Consider the following 18,418-nt stretch of genomic DNA (forward strand, 5'->3'; position numbering starts at 1 on the left):
CGCCAACCCTCCCCCTAAACTGGGAAGTGGTGTAACAGTACAACATAAGAACAAACTGTAAACATCAGTTGAAAAGGGCTTAAATAATCAGATGATTACAAAGCAGAAATGCATCAAACAAAAACACAGAGTGGACGTGGCAGGGTACTTATACATCCCCACAACAAAAAGACACTAAGTACAGATCTGAGAGTACTCGCATTTACTTACAGCTAGTTCAAAGCCAATAACAACTAATAAAAAAAATCATGCATCTAAGACTAAAAAACTAAAAAGCTGCAGACAAAAAGATCACGTCTTACATACATAAAACGAAACACATTCTTTTATAAAATATTGAATCATGTGCTTCAAATTTTATTACAAAACACACACAAAGACGAAAGTGGTCAACATTAAAGACATATCGATACGTCGATATATAATAATAATAAAAATAAAATTGTTTTGAATATCAAATTCTTATGAGTATAAATATTTTAAAATTTTTGTTTAAAGTGTATTTCTGTTCAAAAATATAAATTAAGAATCATTATTTGGATAACAAGTATGTAAATATAACACCAAGTGAAGTTCCTGATGTGGTAGGATGTTGCTTGATTGTCGATAGCAGAATATCCTGATGCAGGAGAAATAGCTATGTCGGCGCATCCATAAAACTGTTCCTGAGGACCGCAGCCAATACAACATGTGTTTTTCTGGTCACAGCCGTAAGAGTTACCTAAAACAAAATAAGAAAATGTCCATATGTCAGATACCAGTAAACTAAATCATAAGAATATAATTGATATGTTGTAGACCGAGTGGTCTAAGCAGTCGCACTACTATATCACTAGTCTGTCAACACTGATGTTGTTAGTTCGAATCCCGCAAGTTGCAAGTGCGCTCAACTCCAATCTTAATTGACTAGGATTGTCAGTTTTCCTACCGAAGGACGGTTGTTTTCTCCGGGCACTCCACCAATAGATACTGACCGCCACGAAATAGCACAAAAACTTATATGTTGTAATAAGTATCGAATTCTAGTCACTTAACACTGGGCTGATTGTAATCCGTACATGATCCATTAGTGCCAGTTTGCTAAAATTAAAATACAAATTGTCATAGTAACTATTGTATACCCATGTGTTTTACGTATATTCTATGAAAGAGCGCAAAGTCCAAATTACAAATTTTTTCTGCTAAAATGTATATTTTCATCTTGTTCTTGTTAGGAAACAAAATCTGCCGAACCTCTTTAGGGTGGAGATATGAAAATTTTGAAAATGAATAATCTGGCCTGGAAAGAACTGAAAATGAATAATCTTTCCCAAGCCAGAATGAAAATGAATAGTCTGCAATACTAAATGCAGCCATTTGCAGGAAATATTTGTGTAAAAAAATAAGCGAATCTAGAAAAGGGTGAAAACAAATATTCGTAAGAAACAGATCCCCGCGCTCCTTGAATATCAAATGGCCGTTCCCGTAGCTGCCTATCCTGTTGATTTGTGATAATGACAGTTTTAAGTATACAGTAGATGTTAAAATATCTTAACATTTTGCTAGTAGAGATATATATTAACATGACATTTTTCATATCAGATATATTATCTACCCTCGGTCGATATCAGCACTCGTGCCATTGACCTTTGGTTCTTATCATGACGAAGAACTGATTAAACATCTGCAATGACATGTGATAATAACTTTGTGATATAAGTTTTACCTGTATTCCATATCCATTGTAGCACACATTGTGTACATGATACATCTTGAGGAAGAACAAGTGTTACTGCATATGTCCCAACAGCTCCTGGCTCATCAAATTTTGTTAGCCCGTTTGGTTGATGGAGTAAATGTGCATCAAAGCATGACTGAGTTGCGGGTACACTCGGGTTATTAACAGGACAAATACGAAATTCATGGAAACCTCGATGCGAGGCTGTTATTTCTAGTTTCACTTCCATTGTGTTTCCGGCAGTATAATTTCCAGTAATAGTGCCAGTCGCATATTTTCCTCCAGCCTCGTTCTCGCGTGTACCGTCCCATGGATCTCCACATAATCCACATTTTCCCTTGTTTAAAGTCCATTGTTTCTGAAAATACCATTTTTATGCAAATTTATACGTTGCTTTGCAAAACAGATTGTACATTTAAATTGTTATGACGTCCATCAAAATTATTTGCCCTATTCTTACCATATGTTAATATCCCGCCAAATTATCTAAAATAAGGTGCCTCTTAGTTGTCTTATATTTTTTATTATTACAGTATTTAACAGCCGATTGTCGGATATTTTGTGGTAGTATTTGTTATATTTGTTTGCAATGAATAATACATATTTTTTCGACATTATCCTGCAAACGATTCTTCAATGCACAGATATAGCATACTCAACATTTTGCAAAGAATTCCACTCAAAACGGTATTAGCGTCCTTGAACTCGCAGTAAGGTGGTAAATTTTAGTCGATGACGAAGGCCTAATTGAGGCCTCAAGTCAAAGAGCAACAGTACATTATACACTGTTATTTTGTTTTGTTTTTTATGTGCGAGCAGTGATTATTTGTCATGACTGATAAACCATATTCTTTTTTTTTTCATTAAAGACTTTTATAGTGTTGTTTTCATTTGTATACCCTTGTATTTATATTTAAAGTTACTTACTTTGTACTTTTAGCCCTGCAGATAAGTGACAAAATAGCTCACATTGTGGTACAAGCACCAAAATTGACATGGAGACTCCTTTGGGTCTACATATTCGGAAAATCCCGTTTGCCACGTGAAATTGTAAATGGCGGCCATTTTTTTCAAGATTTATTGGGGAAAGTGTATTCTAGAACATCATTATGTTTTACTTTACTATATGTACTATCAAATACAAAAAAAATTTTGTTGACGTCTTTTTCAGATTTATTTGAATATTTGTTTGAATGTTTTAGTCAGTTGTGTTGTATGTCTGTGATGTTGTCAATGTATATTTGTTCCGCCTAACAGAAGTTCCCCTGGAAACTTTGTTAAAACAATGCCGCATTATTTCTGTTCTTGTTGGAACAAATGTTATATACCCTTTATTCCGTAAGGAACAAATACTGTTATATTTGTTCAAGTATAAATAATATTACAGAATATTTCTTCCATTTGGAACTTATATTATGATGGAACATCTATTTCATGACAAAGTTTTAGCTGCTGGATCCCAATTATTGTCACATTAACCAATTATGTTTGTTTGAGTTGCTCACCAAATGTTGACAATATACCGGAACTATAAACAACTGCCATAAAAGTGGGGGGTTAGTAATCTATAAAACCTGGTTTAACTCAAGTCAGGAATATGACAGCAGTTTTCCATTCGTTCCGTTGGTTGATATAGTCTAACGTTTGATTTTATCAGGTTTTATGGACCTTTTGAATTCACCTCCGAGTACTGCTTTTTTGTTAATACTTTCTTGCATAAAATAATGACTTTAAGCACAAGTTATTTAGGCTATGCTAACAAAAGCTTAATATTCTGTATCAAAATTGAATATAATTCTAAGGACACTCAGGAAATACCCAAATATAAATGTATGTAGTTATCGATAGTTGGATAACTTCTGTCGTGTTGTCGTCGTCCGCGTCAAACTTTGCTTAAAAAATAATTCCATGAATGCTATTGCTTAATTAGAATTGTTCACATGGCCTGGGTTGTAAGATATTTGAAATTTATTCCGAGCGTTAGCGATTGAAAAAAATAACAAATATAACGGCCTAGACTATGTTATAATAATAATAATCTTTATTCTCATAAACCATTAAACCATAAGTTATAACGGTACAGAGATATACATACATATATTGATGAAAACAAACTTATTTATAATAACACCATACACACAAGCATACACCAATTATCGGTATATATAAAAATAAGAAGATACCCACATACACATATATCATTATGTTCAATATATAAAAAATGGGGATTATGTGAAAGTGACATCAAATCTATGGCTTGCATAGATTATTTCGATTCTATTAGTACAAATTCGGTAATTAAAAAAAAAACTGTTGTGTGTGTGGCTGTTCTATATCGAGTTAAAAAAGTTTTACAACTCATATTTTTTAATTCTATATTAAGAAATAATCTATGATTCGAAACATAACAATAACTAAATTATTGTAACAAAGAAAATAGATCATAACGTGAAAGTTATCGATTATAACGATGTCACAGATTCACACTTAAAACCAATGTTTATTCATTGTAGTAGTTTGGAGTTGGAAAAAGGTTTTCCATGCTATAATATACGTGTGTTCGGCGTTTCATACAATTTAGGCTGAATTGGGTCCATATATTTACATCCCATCAAAGCAATAAAACTACGAAAAGAAGCACTAAATTCAGAAAAATTAAATAATCAATTAGAAAAATAAAACAGAAAGAAAGAAAAATATCATGTATACATACGTAAAATCCGCCACAGGAAACCTGGTTGTCGTTGTAATTCTTAGGAGTGTTATATCCATACCGCCACATCGTGGATCTACCTGGCGGTAAAATTAGTCTTCCGTGCCCATTAGTAGCAGTAAATAACGATGCTAGTGTCAAAATTGTGATCAGCATACTGCTTCATATAAACTGCACATGAAAACAAAATATTAAAATAGGTAAGTATTTGAATTGAATTTAAGTGGAGCTCAGATATTGGGTTTAACTTAAATAACAAATTTGAACACCATTCACGTGAAAACATCTGTATGCATATTACTATCATATTCTATTTCTTACAGGTAAATGGACTTTCTTAATCATTAAACAAAATAATAATTTGTTATGATAAAAGGGATAAAACAAATGATTTGAATTGATAAAATTGAGAATGGAAATGGGGAATGTGTCAAAGAGACAACAACCCGACCATAGAACAGACAACAGCAGAAGGTCACCAACAGGTCTTCAATGTAGCGAGAAATTCCCGCACCCGGAGGCGTCCTTCAGCTGTCCCCTAAACAAATATATATACTAGTTCAGTGATAATGAACGCCGTACTAAACTCCAAATTGTACACAAGAAACTAAAATTAAAAATAGTACAAGAATAACAAAGGCTATAGTTATGAATATAACAGATGAGACAAGCAATCCACTACCCCCCACAGACACAAAAAAAAGTTTCGCTTTTGAATTGTATTACATTTTGTCATACAAAGGTCTTCTATAGCTTAGTAGATTTTGGTCGCTGTCTATTATATTTGTTGTTCGTTTATTGTTTTGTACATAAACCAGGCCGTTTTATTTTATGTTTAATAAAATTGAGAATGGAAATGGGGAATGTGTCAAAGAGACAACAACCCGACCAAACAGCCGACGGCCACCAATGGGTCTTCAACACAACGAGAAAATCCCGCACCCTGAGGCGGGCTTCAGCTGGCCCCTAAACAAAATGTGTACTAGTTCAATGAAAAAGGACGTCACACTAAACTCCATAACATGTAAATGAACTAAAATGAAAAAACATACAAGACTAACAAAGGCCAGAGGCTCCTGACTTGGGACAGGCGCAAAATGCGGTTGAATTGTTTTACATTTTGCCATTTACTAAACAATAATTACTAAACAGAATGGATTTTTCTTATTGCTGAAGACCATAATTATGATGCCCTACAGGTGATAACATACTCGCTCTTCACACTAGCAATCACACTACATCTCCTTATTACAGAGGTCAACAGCTGTATTCAATAATAGACAGGTTTTTATTCAAGGTGTCAGGCATGCTCTAGGTCGTCCTAACACTAGGGAAGTAGTTATTATATTCAATGGAGAATATCAAAGATCTGCCATCACTCAAAGTTCCCAAAATTACAAAAACTACATTAAAAGTATAACAAAGAACAAGCATAAATGATGTTACAGACTAATATCATGTACATTACCATATGGTGGGTTGAAACTAGGTTTAGGGTATTACATTGTATATTGTACTGTAGAATATCTCTCCTCTTGTTCGCCGCGATATAGCCTTGTTGTGCTAATGCGGCGTAAAGCAACCAACAATCAATCAATCAATCTCTCCTCTTGTCGCAACAGGAAGACGAGAACGGTTACCCTAATTTCGTGTGTATTTAAAAAAAAGTGACGTAGAGGATATCAAAGGGACAATACAAATTAAAGCATAAGTCGAAGAAAATTTACAAAGCGGATATCCAGTTTAAATTCAACAGTAGAAAACGAGTAGGAATGCGAAGTTGATCAAACTTGTATAATATATTTGATTGTCTCTCATCATTTACTGTAACAGTTTATTACAGTGTCTCTCAGCATTACTGTAACAGTTTATTACAGTGTCTCTCAGCATTTACTGTAACAGTTTATTACATTGTCTCTCATCATTTACTGTAACAGTTTATTACAGTGTCTCTCGTCATTTACTGTAACAGTTTATTACAGTGTCTCTAATCTTTTACTTACTGTAACAGTTTATTACATTGACTCTCATCATTTACTGTAACAGTTTATTACATTGTCTCTCATCATTTTCTGTAACAGTTTATTACAGTGTCTCTCAACATTACTGTAACAGTTTATTACAGTGTCTCTCAGCATTTAGTGTAACAGTTTATTACATTGTCTCTCATCATTTACTGTAACAGTTTATTACAGTGTCTCTCGTCATTTACTGTAACAGTTTATTACAGTCTCTCTCATCTTTTACTTACTGTAATAGTTTATTACATTGACTCTCATCATTTACTGTAACAGTTTATTACATTGTCTCTCATCATTTACTGTAACAGTTTGTCACAGTGTCTCTCATCATTTAATGTAACAGTTTGTTACAGTGTCTCTTATCATTTACTGTTACAGTTTATTACATTGTCTCTCATCATTTACTGTAACAGTTTCTCATCATTTACTGTAACAGTTAATTACATTGTCTCTCATCATTTACTGTAACAGTTTATTACATTGTCTCTCATCATTTACTGTAACAGTTTATTACATTGTCTCTCATCATTTACTGTAACAGTTTATTACAGTGTCTCTCATGATTAACTGTAACAATTTGTTACAGTAATCACAGAGGCACTTTTCTGAATTGACCTTCTCAGAAACATCTAAAACATTAAACTTTACCGCCATTTTACTTTTGGTTCAACTAGTAACTTGGTAATATTTAGTCTTCTTTTTCAAGAAATGAAGGTTTACTTCGGAATTTTTAATTAAGAATGATAGCCTTTTTACTTCAATTTGCAACGTAACGTAACTTTGCAAAGAGAAAAGTTAGTACAGGTTTTGATTGCTGTATATGCAATGTATATACGTTATTTTATTACTTCAAAAATTATCATAAATATGTCACCAGCTAGTTTTAAACTACATGTTATTCCAAATTCCTTAATTCAAAACAGAAAGTATAAAAGGAAAGCGGGTCTGTAGGTGGTTTGTTGTAAGGCTAGATTTCTGTCCCTGTCCATTATACCCCTGTTTAAATTTCTTACCCTTCATTCCGGCCCACCTTCTATTACAGGACCTACCTATTGTAATAATGATTAATTTTTTTCTCATCCTGAAAATGCATGAAATATTTGTCACTTGACGTAAAGTAAACAACAATTAATAAACCATCATTCGGAAAGCTTCAGTAAACCTTCCCATAGCGACACCTATCAGCTGCTACATTGTTTTGTCGTAAATGTTATAAAATCAGTCGTATCAGAAGCTAAAGTTGGCTGGATTTGCTTGGAATGAGAGAATGAAATATTTGAAAAACTGTAATCTAGTTGAAATATTTGAAAAACTGTAATTTATTCCAAGTCATCTTAAAAAATGTAATAAAAAGTGTATGTCAGCTTACTGATAACGGTGTAAACTATCCGTATTTTTATTCTGAATTTTCATATAAATGTTCAAATGTGATACGGTTCCTGCCTCAATAATCTATGTTGGTACGATAACGATCCAAAAAAGAGGGGGCACGGGATACAGGATATGAATTTGTTCTAAGACTATTATACATTTGAAAACACTTTAGTTGTTTAGGGTCTGATACAGAATTTTTAATAGAGAAACTTAATTACAGAAAAAGTAATATAAACTTTTTTGACGATGTTATGCCACAAAATTATATTTTTCCGATCAAAATAGGTGTCGTACACCCTCTATGCCCTTGAATTCTCCACTGCTAATTCACGTGTTAATTCATCTCAGGTTCCATATCGTTGTTTTACGGTCGTCAGTGACCGGCACGATTACGCTACGGAACATTTTGTTGTACACGTCCTTACGCCTACTATTGTTATCTTAAATTTTTTAAAATAAGGTTATCTGAATTTAAAATATATCAAGACAGATATGTATTAAAACAGCTTCATCATGCATGTAATAAAAGTTGCAATTAAAAAAATGCGTAATTTTGACAGGTTTGTATTGACCTACTGAGACATCGAAAGAGAGTTGAGGATTGAATTGCGCTTTTTGTGCATCAAATACATTAATTTGTAAATGACGTGCAATGTACTTAAAAGTAATTGATCGTTATGACAGACCATTTCGTTCCAGGGAAAATTACCTTAATAGGTCGGTGTGTTTGAATGGTGAGTTTGATATCAGACAAGTTCGATGCGGTATGCAATGGTCTTGTCATGTTATAAACCAACAAGTAAATCTTGAAAATATCTTATTCCAATCTGTAAAATAGTCATTTAACATAGTATTTTTAAAACTATGTGACACATAGGTGCCTTTGATATCAAAATCAACATAAAAAAGATTGAGAAACAAGTTGGAGTTTTTCTTATCATATACTTATAGATTATCGTTGGTTATCTCAACGAGATTGATTTTCTCGCTTGAGCCGGTACGTCGAAAGTGAGAAAAGCAATCGAGTTGAGATGACCAATGATAATCTGTTTATCGCTATTTTACCTATGAAGACGTTGATAATTTCCTTGACAACGGAACGTGTTCTCTTAGTTTCTAGCGATAATTTTCATATCACTCGACTCCGCTGAGAACGGAAATTATCAGTCAGCAAGATCAAAGGAAAAATTCGTAAAATAGCGATAAATATATATACAAGTCTAAATTGAAAACAACGTACAAACCTTTGATTGCGTTGTATAAAAACCGCAATATTTATACGTGTGCATGCAAAACAAATTTCTTGGTAGAGGGGTCTAAATACAGCACAAACAACATTTTCCAAAAGACCAAAAAAGTGAAAAAGTATTATATTTTAACAAAACGCATTTGACTAGCAGGTCGAACAACGGATGTTCTTAAACCCCGCTGACTGCCATTGGCGATTGCCAAATAAACGGATCACCAGATGTAACAAAATGGATCTTAACTATTAATTTAATACCAAACAGAAAACAATAAACTTGCGGAAAAGATGGTATACCGCAAACAAAAGGTGCAAAAATTAGTACACCATATCCGGATTTCGACAATTAATGTCTCTTCAGTGATGTTAGGAATCGAAACGGTATTTGGAAGGCCATATAATTTACCTCAATTTATATATATATATATATATATATATATATCTTTTCTTTTATTTTTATACAACAAAAAATACAAGTACAAAACAAACTTGAATTTTAGCCAACAAATTCCGATAATTAGCAGTCCAGGATTGTAAATGTGCTCTCACACAATTTAATATCTTCATTTAAAGGGAGGCTCAGTGATATTTATTTAACCCTTAGCTAGACCAGTGGACACTACGATTTAAATTGACATGTGTTCGTGTAATCTCAGAGATGATGATTTTGTTTGCAAAAATAGTCAGACCAAAAGAAAACAACATCACACCACTTGCATGGTGACAGAAAAACTTTTTAGTAGTAGAGTCTGAGGATTTTTATTTACCATAAATCCAAAGGGAATCCCCAGATTAAAAAATATCGAAAAAAGTCCCGGAAATATATGAATAGAAACTGTTAACATGACTTCAAACTGTTTAATCCCCCGATATAAAAAAGAAGATGTGGTATGAATTCTTATCAGACAACTCTCCACAAGAGACCAAATGACACAGAAATTAACAACTATAGGTCACCGTACGGCCTTCAACAATGAGCAAAGCTCATACCGCACAGTCAGCTATAAAAGGCTCCGAAATGACAATGTAAAACAATTCAAACGAGAAAAATAACGGCCTAATTTATGTACAAAAAATGAACGAAAAACAAATATGTAACACATAAACAAACGACAACCACTGAATTACAGGCTCCTGACTTGGGACAGGCACATACATACAGAATGTGGCGGGGTTGAACATGTTAGCGGGATCCCAACCCTCCCCTAACCTGGGACAGTGGTGTAACAGTACAACAAAAGAACGAACTATAAAAATCAGTTGAAAGAGGCTTAACTCATCAGATGGATAAAAATACAAATACTACAAATACAAGTGGAGGTGGCCGGATACTTGTACATCCAAACAACAAAAAGACACTAAGTACAGATCTGGGAGTACTCGCAGTTACTGACAGCTAGTTCAAAGTCACTAACAACTAATAAAAAAATCATGCATCTAAGACTAAATTATCAATCCGTACACATCCAACATCCAATGGATTTAGTGTAAAGACGTCATAAACAGTCAAAGAAAAACATGACCTTGTGCAATGCCAAGATACAGGTATCGACAGATTGTAGATCCATAAATGTGTATATGTATATAACAATAATATTTAGTTTGCTTTTAATTTACTGATAACAAAGTCAATATTAGTACCAATAAAAACACTATTTAATGATCTAATTACAGTGTTGAATTGGTAACCTTTTAGAATAAGTTTATTTAAAGGATCGATAAGTTTACCAGGATCGTTTCTAAATTTCCGGGCACGGAATATATGCCGTTAAAATGAGGATGTGCAATCCCGTTTGAAATAAGTTTTCTACAGGTACAACCAAACTTCAAAACCAAATCTTTATATCTGTGGAAGAATTTAGTAAAGGTTTTAAGTAATTTTTGGTAACGAAATTCCTGGCTTAATAATTTACCAGTAATACATAGATTACGTTCGTTAAAATCAAAAACGTCACAACAGACACGGGCATAGCGAACGAGTTGTGAAATATGAACACCGTAAGATGGTGCCAAAGGAACATCACCATCCAAAAAGGGAAAATTAACAATAGGAAACGAAAAATCGTCCCTTTTGTCGTAAATTTTAGTGTGGAGTTTCCCGTGTAAAATCGAAATATCTAAATCTAGGAAAGGACAGTTGTTACCGTTTAAATTTGATTTATTTAAAATCCAAAGGGAATCCCCAGATTAAAAAGTATCGAAAAAAGTCCCGGAAATATATGAATAGAAACTGTTACCATGACTATAAACTGCTTAATCCCCCGATGCCAATTATATTACAAGACTACTCGGCAAAATCGAGTTTCGCTCGTTTTGATCGGAGGGAGACCGCGAACGTATGTCGTCAACACTGAGATCACCTGTGAAGAATGGGCCGGCATATGTTTTTGAATCAACAGGCAACAGTCTGACAAGCATTGTTACCGTTTTTAAAAATACGTCCTTAATGTGAATGGACCGCAGTATCTCTAAACGTCGAATAGACTTCAGCCGGACGACAGCGAGACATCTTGAGCCTATTGTGTTTAATTTGTGAGAGAACGATGCAGACCGTGGACATTCCATGACTTTCTACATGACTTTAAATGAGTTCGATTTGATCGAGAATAATATGAAAGTTATAAGAGGCCTGCAAAGATAAGGAACAAGGCAAGGTGAACCGAGGAAACAGCACGAACACCAAACTTTAGTAGTTGTATGAAATGAATCCCCCGAAATCGGAAATCTACTTTTTCAATCAGATGTTGGTGGTTTATGTCATCATCATCACATCGATCGTCAACCTGGCAATGTAAAGCGGAAAGAGCGAATCGTTGATCAGTCTATTGAGCAGTCCCATAGACTACGCTCTACCAATTCCCACACTTGAGGCGACGAAAACATAAGAAGGATCCGGGAAGACCATCCTTTATCATGGTGTTCCCGTTTTACCGTCTTCTATCATTTACATTAGCGGACAAAAGGGTTGTGGAAAAATCGTTTCGCTTACAAGCTGTTGCAACAACTGAAGGACATGTTCGAAGGCCCTGTGGAAGAAATTCAATCATATTTACGGAACATATCCGCCCCTTTTCAGCAAGATGGAAAAAGACGATCCCGCTTAACGTGTCTCAAAGGCATACAATCGATGGAAACGACTAGAAAAAAATACTGCGGATAGACGTTACTAACTAATCGTGTTGGACAACCTGATGTATTAAAGTCGACATGGAGCTCTTGATCATGTGAGGATGTCACCAGCAACGGCTCTTTGTCACGGTTCTGACTAAGAACATACAAGTCAATTGGGACAAAACAATATTAGCTATACATTTGTTTATATATATTTAATTAACATTCAATGCATAGTACGGAGCAAATGATTTCAAAAAGACAAATTAGTAGATAATTGAAGAAAAAATTCTCACTTATAAAAAATGTTGATCATCTGACAAAAAATTTGCACCTCTAGCCCTAGCAAAATGAATATTTTGAAGAAGACAAAAAAAAAAATCAATAAAAAGAAAAATAATCTGATCGTGAAGTAATAAGTCTAGGACATCTGTTACATTCAGACGTGTTTAGCCTACTATAAAAATAAGAAGATGTGGTACGATTGCCAATGAGACAACGCACCAGACACTAAATGACATAGAAGTTACTAGTTTGTCATTATTTTTATATTTCAGACTGAATGTCGATTTAAATTCAGATTATGAGCTCGAGAATAGACAATTGCAAATATAGTGGTCAGGTTAAATACCTGAACAGGGTGTAAAAGTTACTGATAAGGTGTTTCTAAATAATAGTATATCTGTATGCTCCTATTATTGTTTAAATCTATTTTCTTTTTCTTTATACATTATCAAAGAAAAACTACATCGTATTATTATCCTATTCATGAACAGGTACTACACTTATTACAAACTGGACGACAATTATTTTTATATTGTTAAGTTTCCTTCCCTTAATTGTGATGTTCAGCCCTTATTTTCTCAATTGTGTGTTGTGTAGATAATGTGAGCGTTTCTAGAACATCTCAAATTTTATTAAACGTCACAGTTTCATTACTTAAAAAAAAAAGTTTACTTTCAGACATTTCAACCTACCCCTAACCTAAACCATTTGCGGAAATTGATGCGCTATTCATTGGCATATGGTTGTACATATCCGAATATATAAAAAGTGGTTAATTCAATACAAAAGTAACTACGAAAGATGAAATCAATTAAAGAAATCAAAATCAGCACTAAGTTATATAAAATGACAAAAATAATATTATTCGAATGTTGGATAGTCTAAAAATTAATAAATAAAACTTCTTACTTGTTTGTTCCTCTCACGCGTGATGCTGTTTAATATTCTTGTGAAAACCAAGATAAATGTGTTGACTCTTCTGAATCAGATGTAGTAAAATAACAATGTTACTGAGGTATTATTATAAATAACTGATAAAATTACGTATCTTCCGTATCTTAATATTGTTTATAATTTGTCTTGGGGACAGTGGATAATAAACCATTCCTTCCATTTGATAAAATATTATAACTACTGTATTAAAGGATTTAATTTGTTTGTATTTAAAATTACACCGAAAATAACGATGATAGTTCCAGAGGTATTTTAACGATCGTGAATGTTACATAGTTTTGTAAAGAGAAAAGTCATTATTTTGAATGAAATAGATTATATTTAATTAAGTAGGCGGTGTGGGTAAAAACACAGCGTTGACTAGATGTTGATATTGTTAAAGTATGCAATGATAAGAATTTGGGTGCATGTTCTTAATTTCACGTTACAAATTTTAATTAAAAGTTATTTGTTATTATAGATGTTCGAATTTGAACGTATGTGTATCGAAAGTCGAATGAAACAAGTACGTTGTGAACCTGCTTTGAAAAAAAATCCAAAAAGAAGCGAAAGATACCAAAAGGACAATTAAACGGTTAATTGGCGCTCTGGCAAGGCGCTTTCTAACAACATAATAGATTAATACACCATATCATGTCTGTTGTGATATACACGTATTTACAAGCGGAAGAGTGTATGTATAATAGAAATTCGCTCCATAAATTGCATAGACGACACTAGACTGGTACCTGGCCGTTATTGAAATATTTGTATATTCCGAAGGCATACTGAATATTTTACGGAGGGAACCAACCTAAGAAGACACAAGTGTCTCTGGTAAGCAAATTTAAACGCATGCAATAGATACATTGCGCTCACGTGTTTATGAAAATTAATAATCTGCATATGGTTGATCGAGATTAAAACATTGGGAAGCCACATACATACAACAGTTTAAGTTTCACATTAACACTGACCAGTAATAGTTTTAAAACGTTTTAACCTTAACTACGCGTATATACGCATGTTTTTAAAGTAAGCAGATCACAAGAGTCAGTCAAACAATAAGTCCACTAAGGACAAACAGCATAATATCCAAAATTAGACAGACTAAAAGACAATAAAATACCGTAAAGTACTGTACAGCAAACCAATTAATGATTGAGCAACACAAACCTCTTTAAAATCGGAAGTTAACTACAAAACCACTTATTATCTTCTTATTTTTATATACACAAACGAAACCACCAATTTACTCTTGTTTAAATCGGTTTATACATGTACATTTTTGTAAGTTATAACGACTTATACGGCATCACAGTAACAATAAATATTTGCTTATCCTAAATATTACAGAAACAAACGTGATGTACAATGTAAATGATCTAATCCTGATACATGATCGAAACTGTTTGTGGATATAACTCTATTTTGTGGCTTTTTATTTCGTAAACTATAATTACTATAATTCTATCTATAAAGGCTTGATCTGATCCATAACTTGACTAGGCTTGACTTCAAGCATCATTTTGGGTGCTGAGATATAAAGGGACAAATTAGTGTCAATTTTGATGTCTTGTCAGGATGGCCGAGTGGTCTAAGGCGCTGCGTTCAGGTCGCAGTCTGGTTCTCCAGGCGTGGGTTCGAATTCTACTTCTGACAAATTGTATATTTTTATTGGCACCTATACATGTTACTGACATCTGACAGTTTAACCATTGAAAAATATGTTTAACACAATACCGCAAGTTCTTAGATGCACAAAACCTGTTTTTAATGCAAAGAACCTCTTTGAATCTCGTTTCTAAACGAGGATATTCTCTTAAATTGACATGCAAGAAGTGTTTTATCGAAGCAATTACTATAATTCTATCTATAAAAGCTTGATTTGATCTAGGACTCTAACTAGGCTTGAATTGAAGCATCTATTTGGGTGCTGAGATATAAAGGGACAAATTAGTGTCAATTTTGATGTCTTGTTACTTTATTGCAACAGTGTACGACTTATTCAAATTGTATTTTTCATTAGACAAAATCTTACAAAGGTTACTTATGCATGCATGGCACATTTGTATACGCATGACTTACCTTCAACAATGACTAAAAGTGCTTAATTAATAGTTACAAAGACCACCATAGTAATGCTTGGGACTACATAGAAACTTTTTAAGATTCGAATAACACACTATTTTTGCGTAGAAAATGTACGTAAAACTGGTTAAAGTTAAGTGTTTGTGGTTCGTGCTACACTGTATCTGTTTGTACGTTTTTTTGTATTTTTAATAATATTTATTGCTTAAAAGGGGAAATATAGTTTTATCCACGCTATCGCCTGTTTCGTCGCTTATAAAAATTAAGAATATATACTTGTGAAAAACAGCAACTAACAACAAGAATAAGAGTTATACAATTAGAGAAAGAAACAAAAAATTAAATTAGAAATTATGAAAACAGTAGTTTTGCTGACCAAATTATTTTTGCAGTTTGCAAAGCATTGGCTCTATAAGAATACACTCATATAACTTGATTGTATTATCTTTGAAGTTTTCAGTTGGTATGTCTATTTGCGCGGTGGGTATAGTATGGTGTCCGGTAGGAATTATGTATTTTCTAGTGCAGACCGGGTTTTATCGAATGAAATTATGTGCGAAAAAAAAATCGATTTACTCTTATTTCGCAAGTATATCAGTTGTATCCATGATTGCAAAACTTATTTTCAATTATATACTAGTTTAAAGCACAAACGATTTTTTCACTTAAAACACAACTATTTACATCGTGTGGGTATTTTCACGTTCTATAGTTTGAACGTCCGTCTTTTTACTGGTCGGGGTCATCCATCAGCAATAAAATGAAAGTAAGAAAAAGCAAAAGAGAACTCCCACAAATACCTGGGGCTGAACTCAATTGCTCCGGAAGGGTCACTTGCTCCACTAGTGACCCGCTGTAGTTCTCTTGTTAAATCAAATTATGAGTGCAATTGTTATTGAATACAAAAAGTAGATGTGTGAAATCCAGAACTTTGATTGCATTTGTTTTTATTCACAACTATTATGGATCCGAGACGATTGAGCTTAGAATTTTGTATATAAACCTGTTTGCTGTTGAAGACTACATAGTTTCCCTTCTACTTGTCCTGTGGTTGATTTTGTTGTTGGGTTATTGACTCATTGACGTTGACCTTTTTATAAGAGACAACTTCATCCTCATATTTCATAGAAAACATCAGGGATATCTAAAGTTAGTATGTTGCATCGGTCTATTTAATGGTCCAAAGCTTGCACTAGAAGCAAATTGCAACATGAGGCTTCTATGATGTCTATTGCCATGTATGACTTGGGAAAATAAATAATTTAGTCAAACTAGCATCATGATGGTGTGTTCAAAACACACGACCAACTATTACATATGCTAGATCGGATTTTTCTACACAAAAGTGTAAAATAAAATAAATGCTAGCTAGAAATATAGTAAATGAAAATATTACTCTGTGTATCCTGTCAAAAGAATTTAGATATTCAACGAAGATGTTTTCTGTAAGATTGTATGCAAACTTCGGTAAACACATGGACTCTAATAACTTCTAATACACGATGATTTTTCTTCAGTGGTACCTACGCAAATAAATGATTCCACAGGATTAACTTTTATTTTTAGTTTTGACATTGTAAGTGAAAGAAATTCAGAGAAGCATGGCCCTACCTTTTTAGTGCTCCTAGTTATGAAAATGAGTTATGTCCCTTTATCTTATAAAATAAATAAATATTCTGTATTGTACAATGGAATCTTACTGAATGGTACGGAAACAGAGATTGTCCCATATTGTCAATTGATGATTCATTTTAAGAAGATGTATTCAAAGTTAAGGGCATATTGAATTAATTAATGACTTACAGGAAATCTGTACTCTTATAAAGATGTCCTACTTACATTAAATCTTCTTCTACATATTTAAACCAGTCTTCTTAGTCTAAAGTGTAAGTTTATAATTAGCAAATATGAAATTTCACAAAAAGTAGAAATTTTTAGATAAAAACCGGGAAGTATTATAGATTCATTGTAATTTGTCTAGTGTACAAAAACCTAAAGAAGTCAGGCGGACAAATTTCCTTCGGTTAGTCATACGATTCAGTTAAGTATCAATTACCCCCTATATAACGTGTTGTCTTTGAATTAAAGGCTCACTGTAAACATTTTAAAAATTTTTTGTGTGCATTCCAATGTGAAGTTTAAAGTTAAAACATGCTGAAACAGCTGGTATTTAATAAAAATATTTACTCGTCTATCTGTCTGATGAATACCAACGTTATCTCATTATATTTCAAGTTGCTTTTCAAAGAGAGGTAAAAGACACCAAAGGGCTATTCAACTCATAAGTCGAAATCAAACTGACAATACCTTGGCATCCAGTTATCATTTTATATTGATTTAAGCAGATTCTTTTTATGTCAACGACACAGCATTCCAAACAACACAGTGTCGCCAAAAGTCCCATAGGTCGCCATACGGTCGTCATTAAAGATAAGTAAGTACCCACAACATATTTATCAAGCTCCAAGTTGCCCCTGATTTAGCATGTCGTGAAGAAAACAATAGTAACTACCATAAATTTCCCATGAACAACAAATTCTAAATAGACAGAATACGAAGTAACAACTAGTGGTTAGGTTCCTGACTTAAGGTGGTACCAAATACCTTGACTAAAATTAATTTGGCTCGTTTAATTTTCATAAAATTTTGACAAAATATTAACTTTGACCCTTTGAAAAAAATATAAAAATTTCAAAAAACTTGAACCACACAATTTATTGGAAAAATTTCATTGGATATATAGCAGTTTGACAAACACTAATTTTGATCATTGAGAAGCTTAATATTTCCTTAAGAATAGAACGTGATTACGTTCAGCTGAATTTTACAGAGTTATCTCCCTGTAGTGTTATGTACCACCTTAAGACGTGAACAAATACATTTCACAGAGTTTTACTGTATTATGATTTCCCAATTTCCCAAATTAT

At 33.2% G+C, this 18,418-nt stretch overlaps 1 protein-coding gene across 6 annotated transcripts; it reads right to left on the bottom strand.

The window, feature by feature from the left end:
- Window positions 1-341: 341 nt before the first annotated feature.
- LOC127704982 (uncharacterized) lies at window positions 342-17,476 on the bottom strand. 6 transcript variants are annotated; one of them, XM_052209229.1, is made up of 6 exons: window positions 17,331-17,458; window positions 16,888-17,014; window positions 13,377-13,446; window positions 4,431-4,601; window positions 1,706-2,075; window positions 342-721 (listed from the first exon to the last, which is right to left on the bottom strand). In XM_052209229.1, the coding sequence occupies exons 4-6, from the start codon at window positions 4,584-4,586 to the stop codon at window positions 510-512; spliced, it is 738 nt and encodes a 245-aa protein (XP_052065189.1). In that variant the 5' UTR covers window positions 4,587-4,601; window positions 13,377-13,446; window positions 16,888-17,014; window positions 17,331-17,458; the 3' UTR covers window positions 342-509. The 6 variants fall into 6 exon arrangements, with proteins under 6 accessions (XP_052065189.1, XP_052065191.1, XP_052065190.1 ...); XM_052209231.1 differs by lacking the exon at window positions 16,888-17,014; XM_052209230.1 differs by lacking the exon at window positions 13,377-13,446.
- Between the last annotated feature and the right edge of the window lie 942 nt (window positions 17,477-18,418).

Source organism: Mytilus californianus, unplaced genomic scaffold (assembly GCF_021869535.1).
Source record: "Mytilus californianus isolate M0D057914Y unplaced genomic scaffold, xbMytCali1.0.p SCAF_6, whole genome shotgun sequence".
Classification (NCBI taxonomy): Eukaryota; Metazoa; Mollusca; class Bivalvia; order Mytilida; family Mytilidae; genus Mytilus; species Mytilus californianus.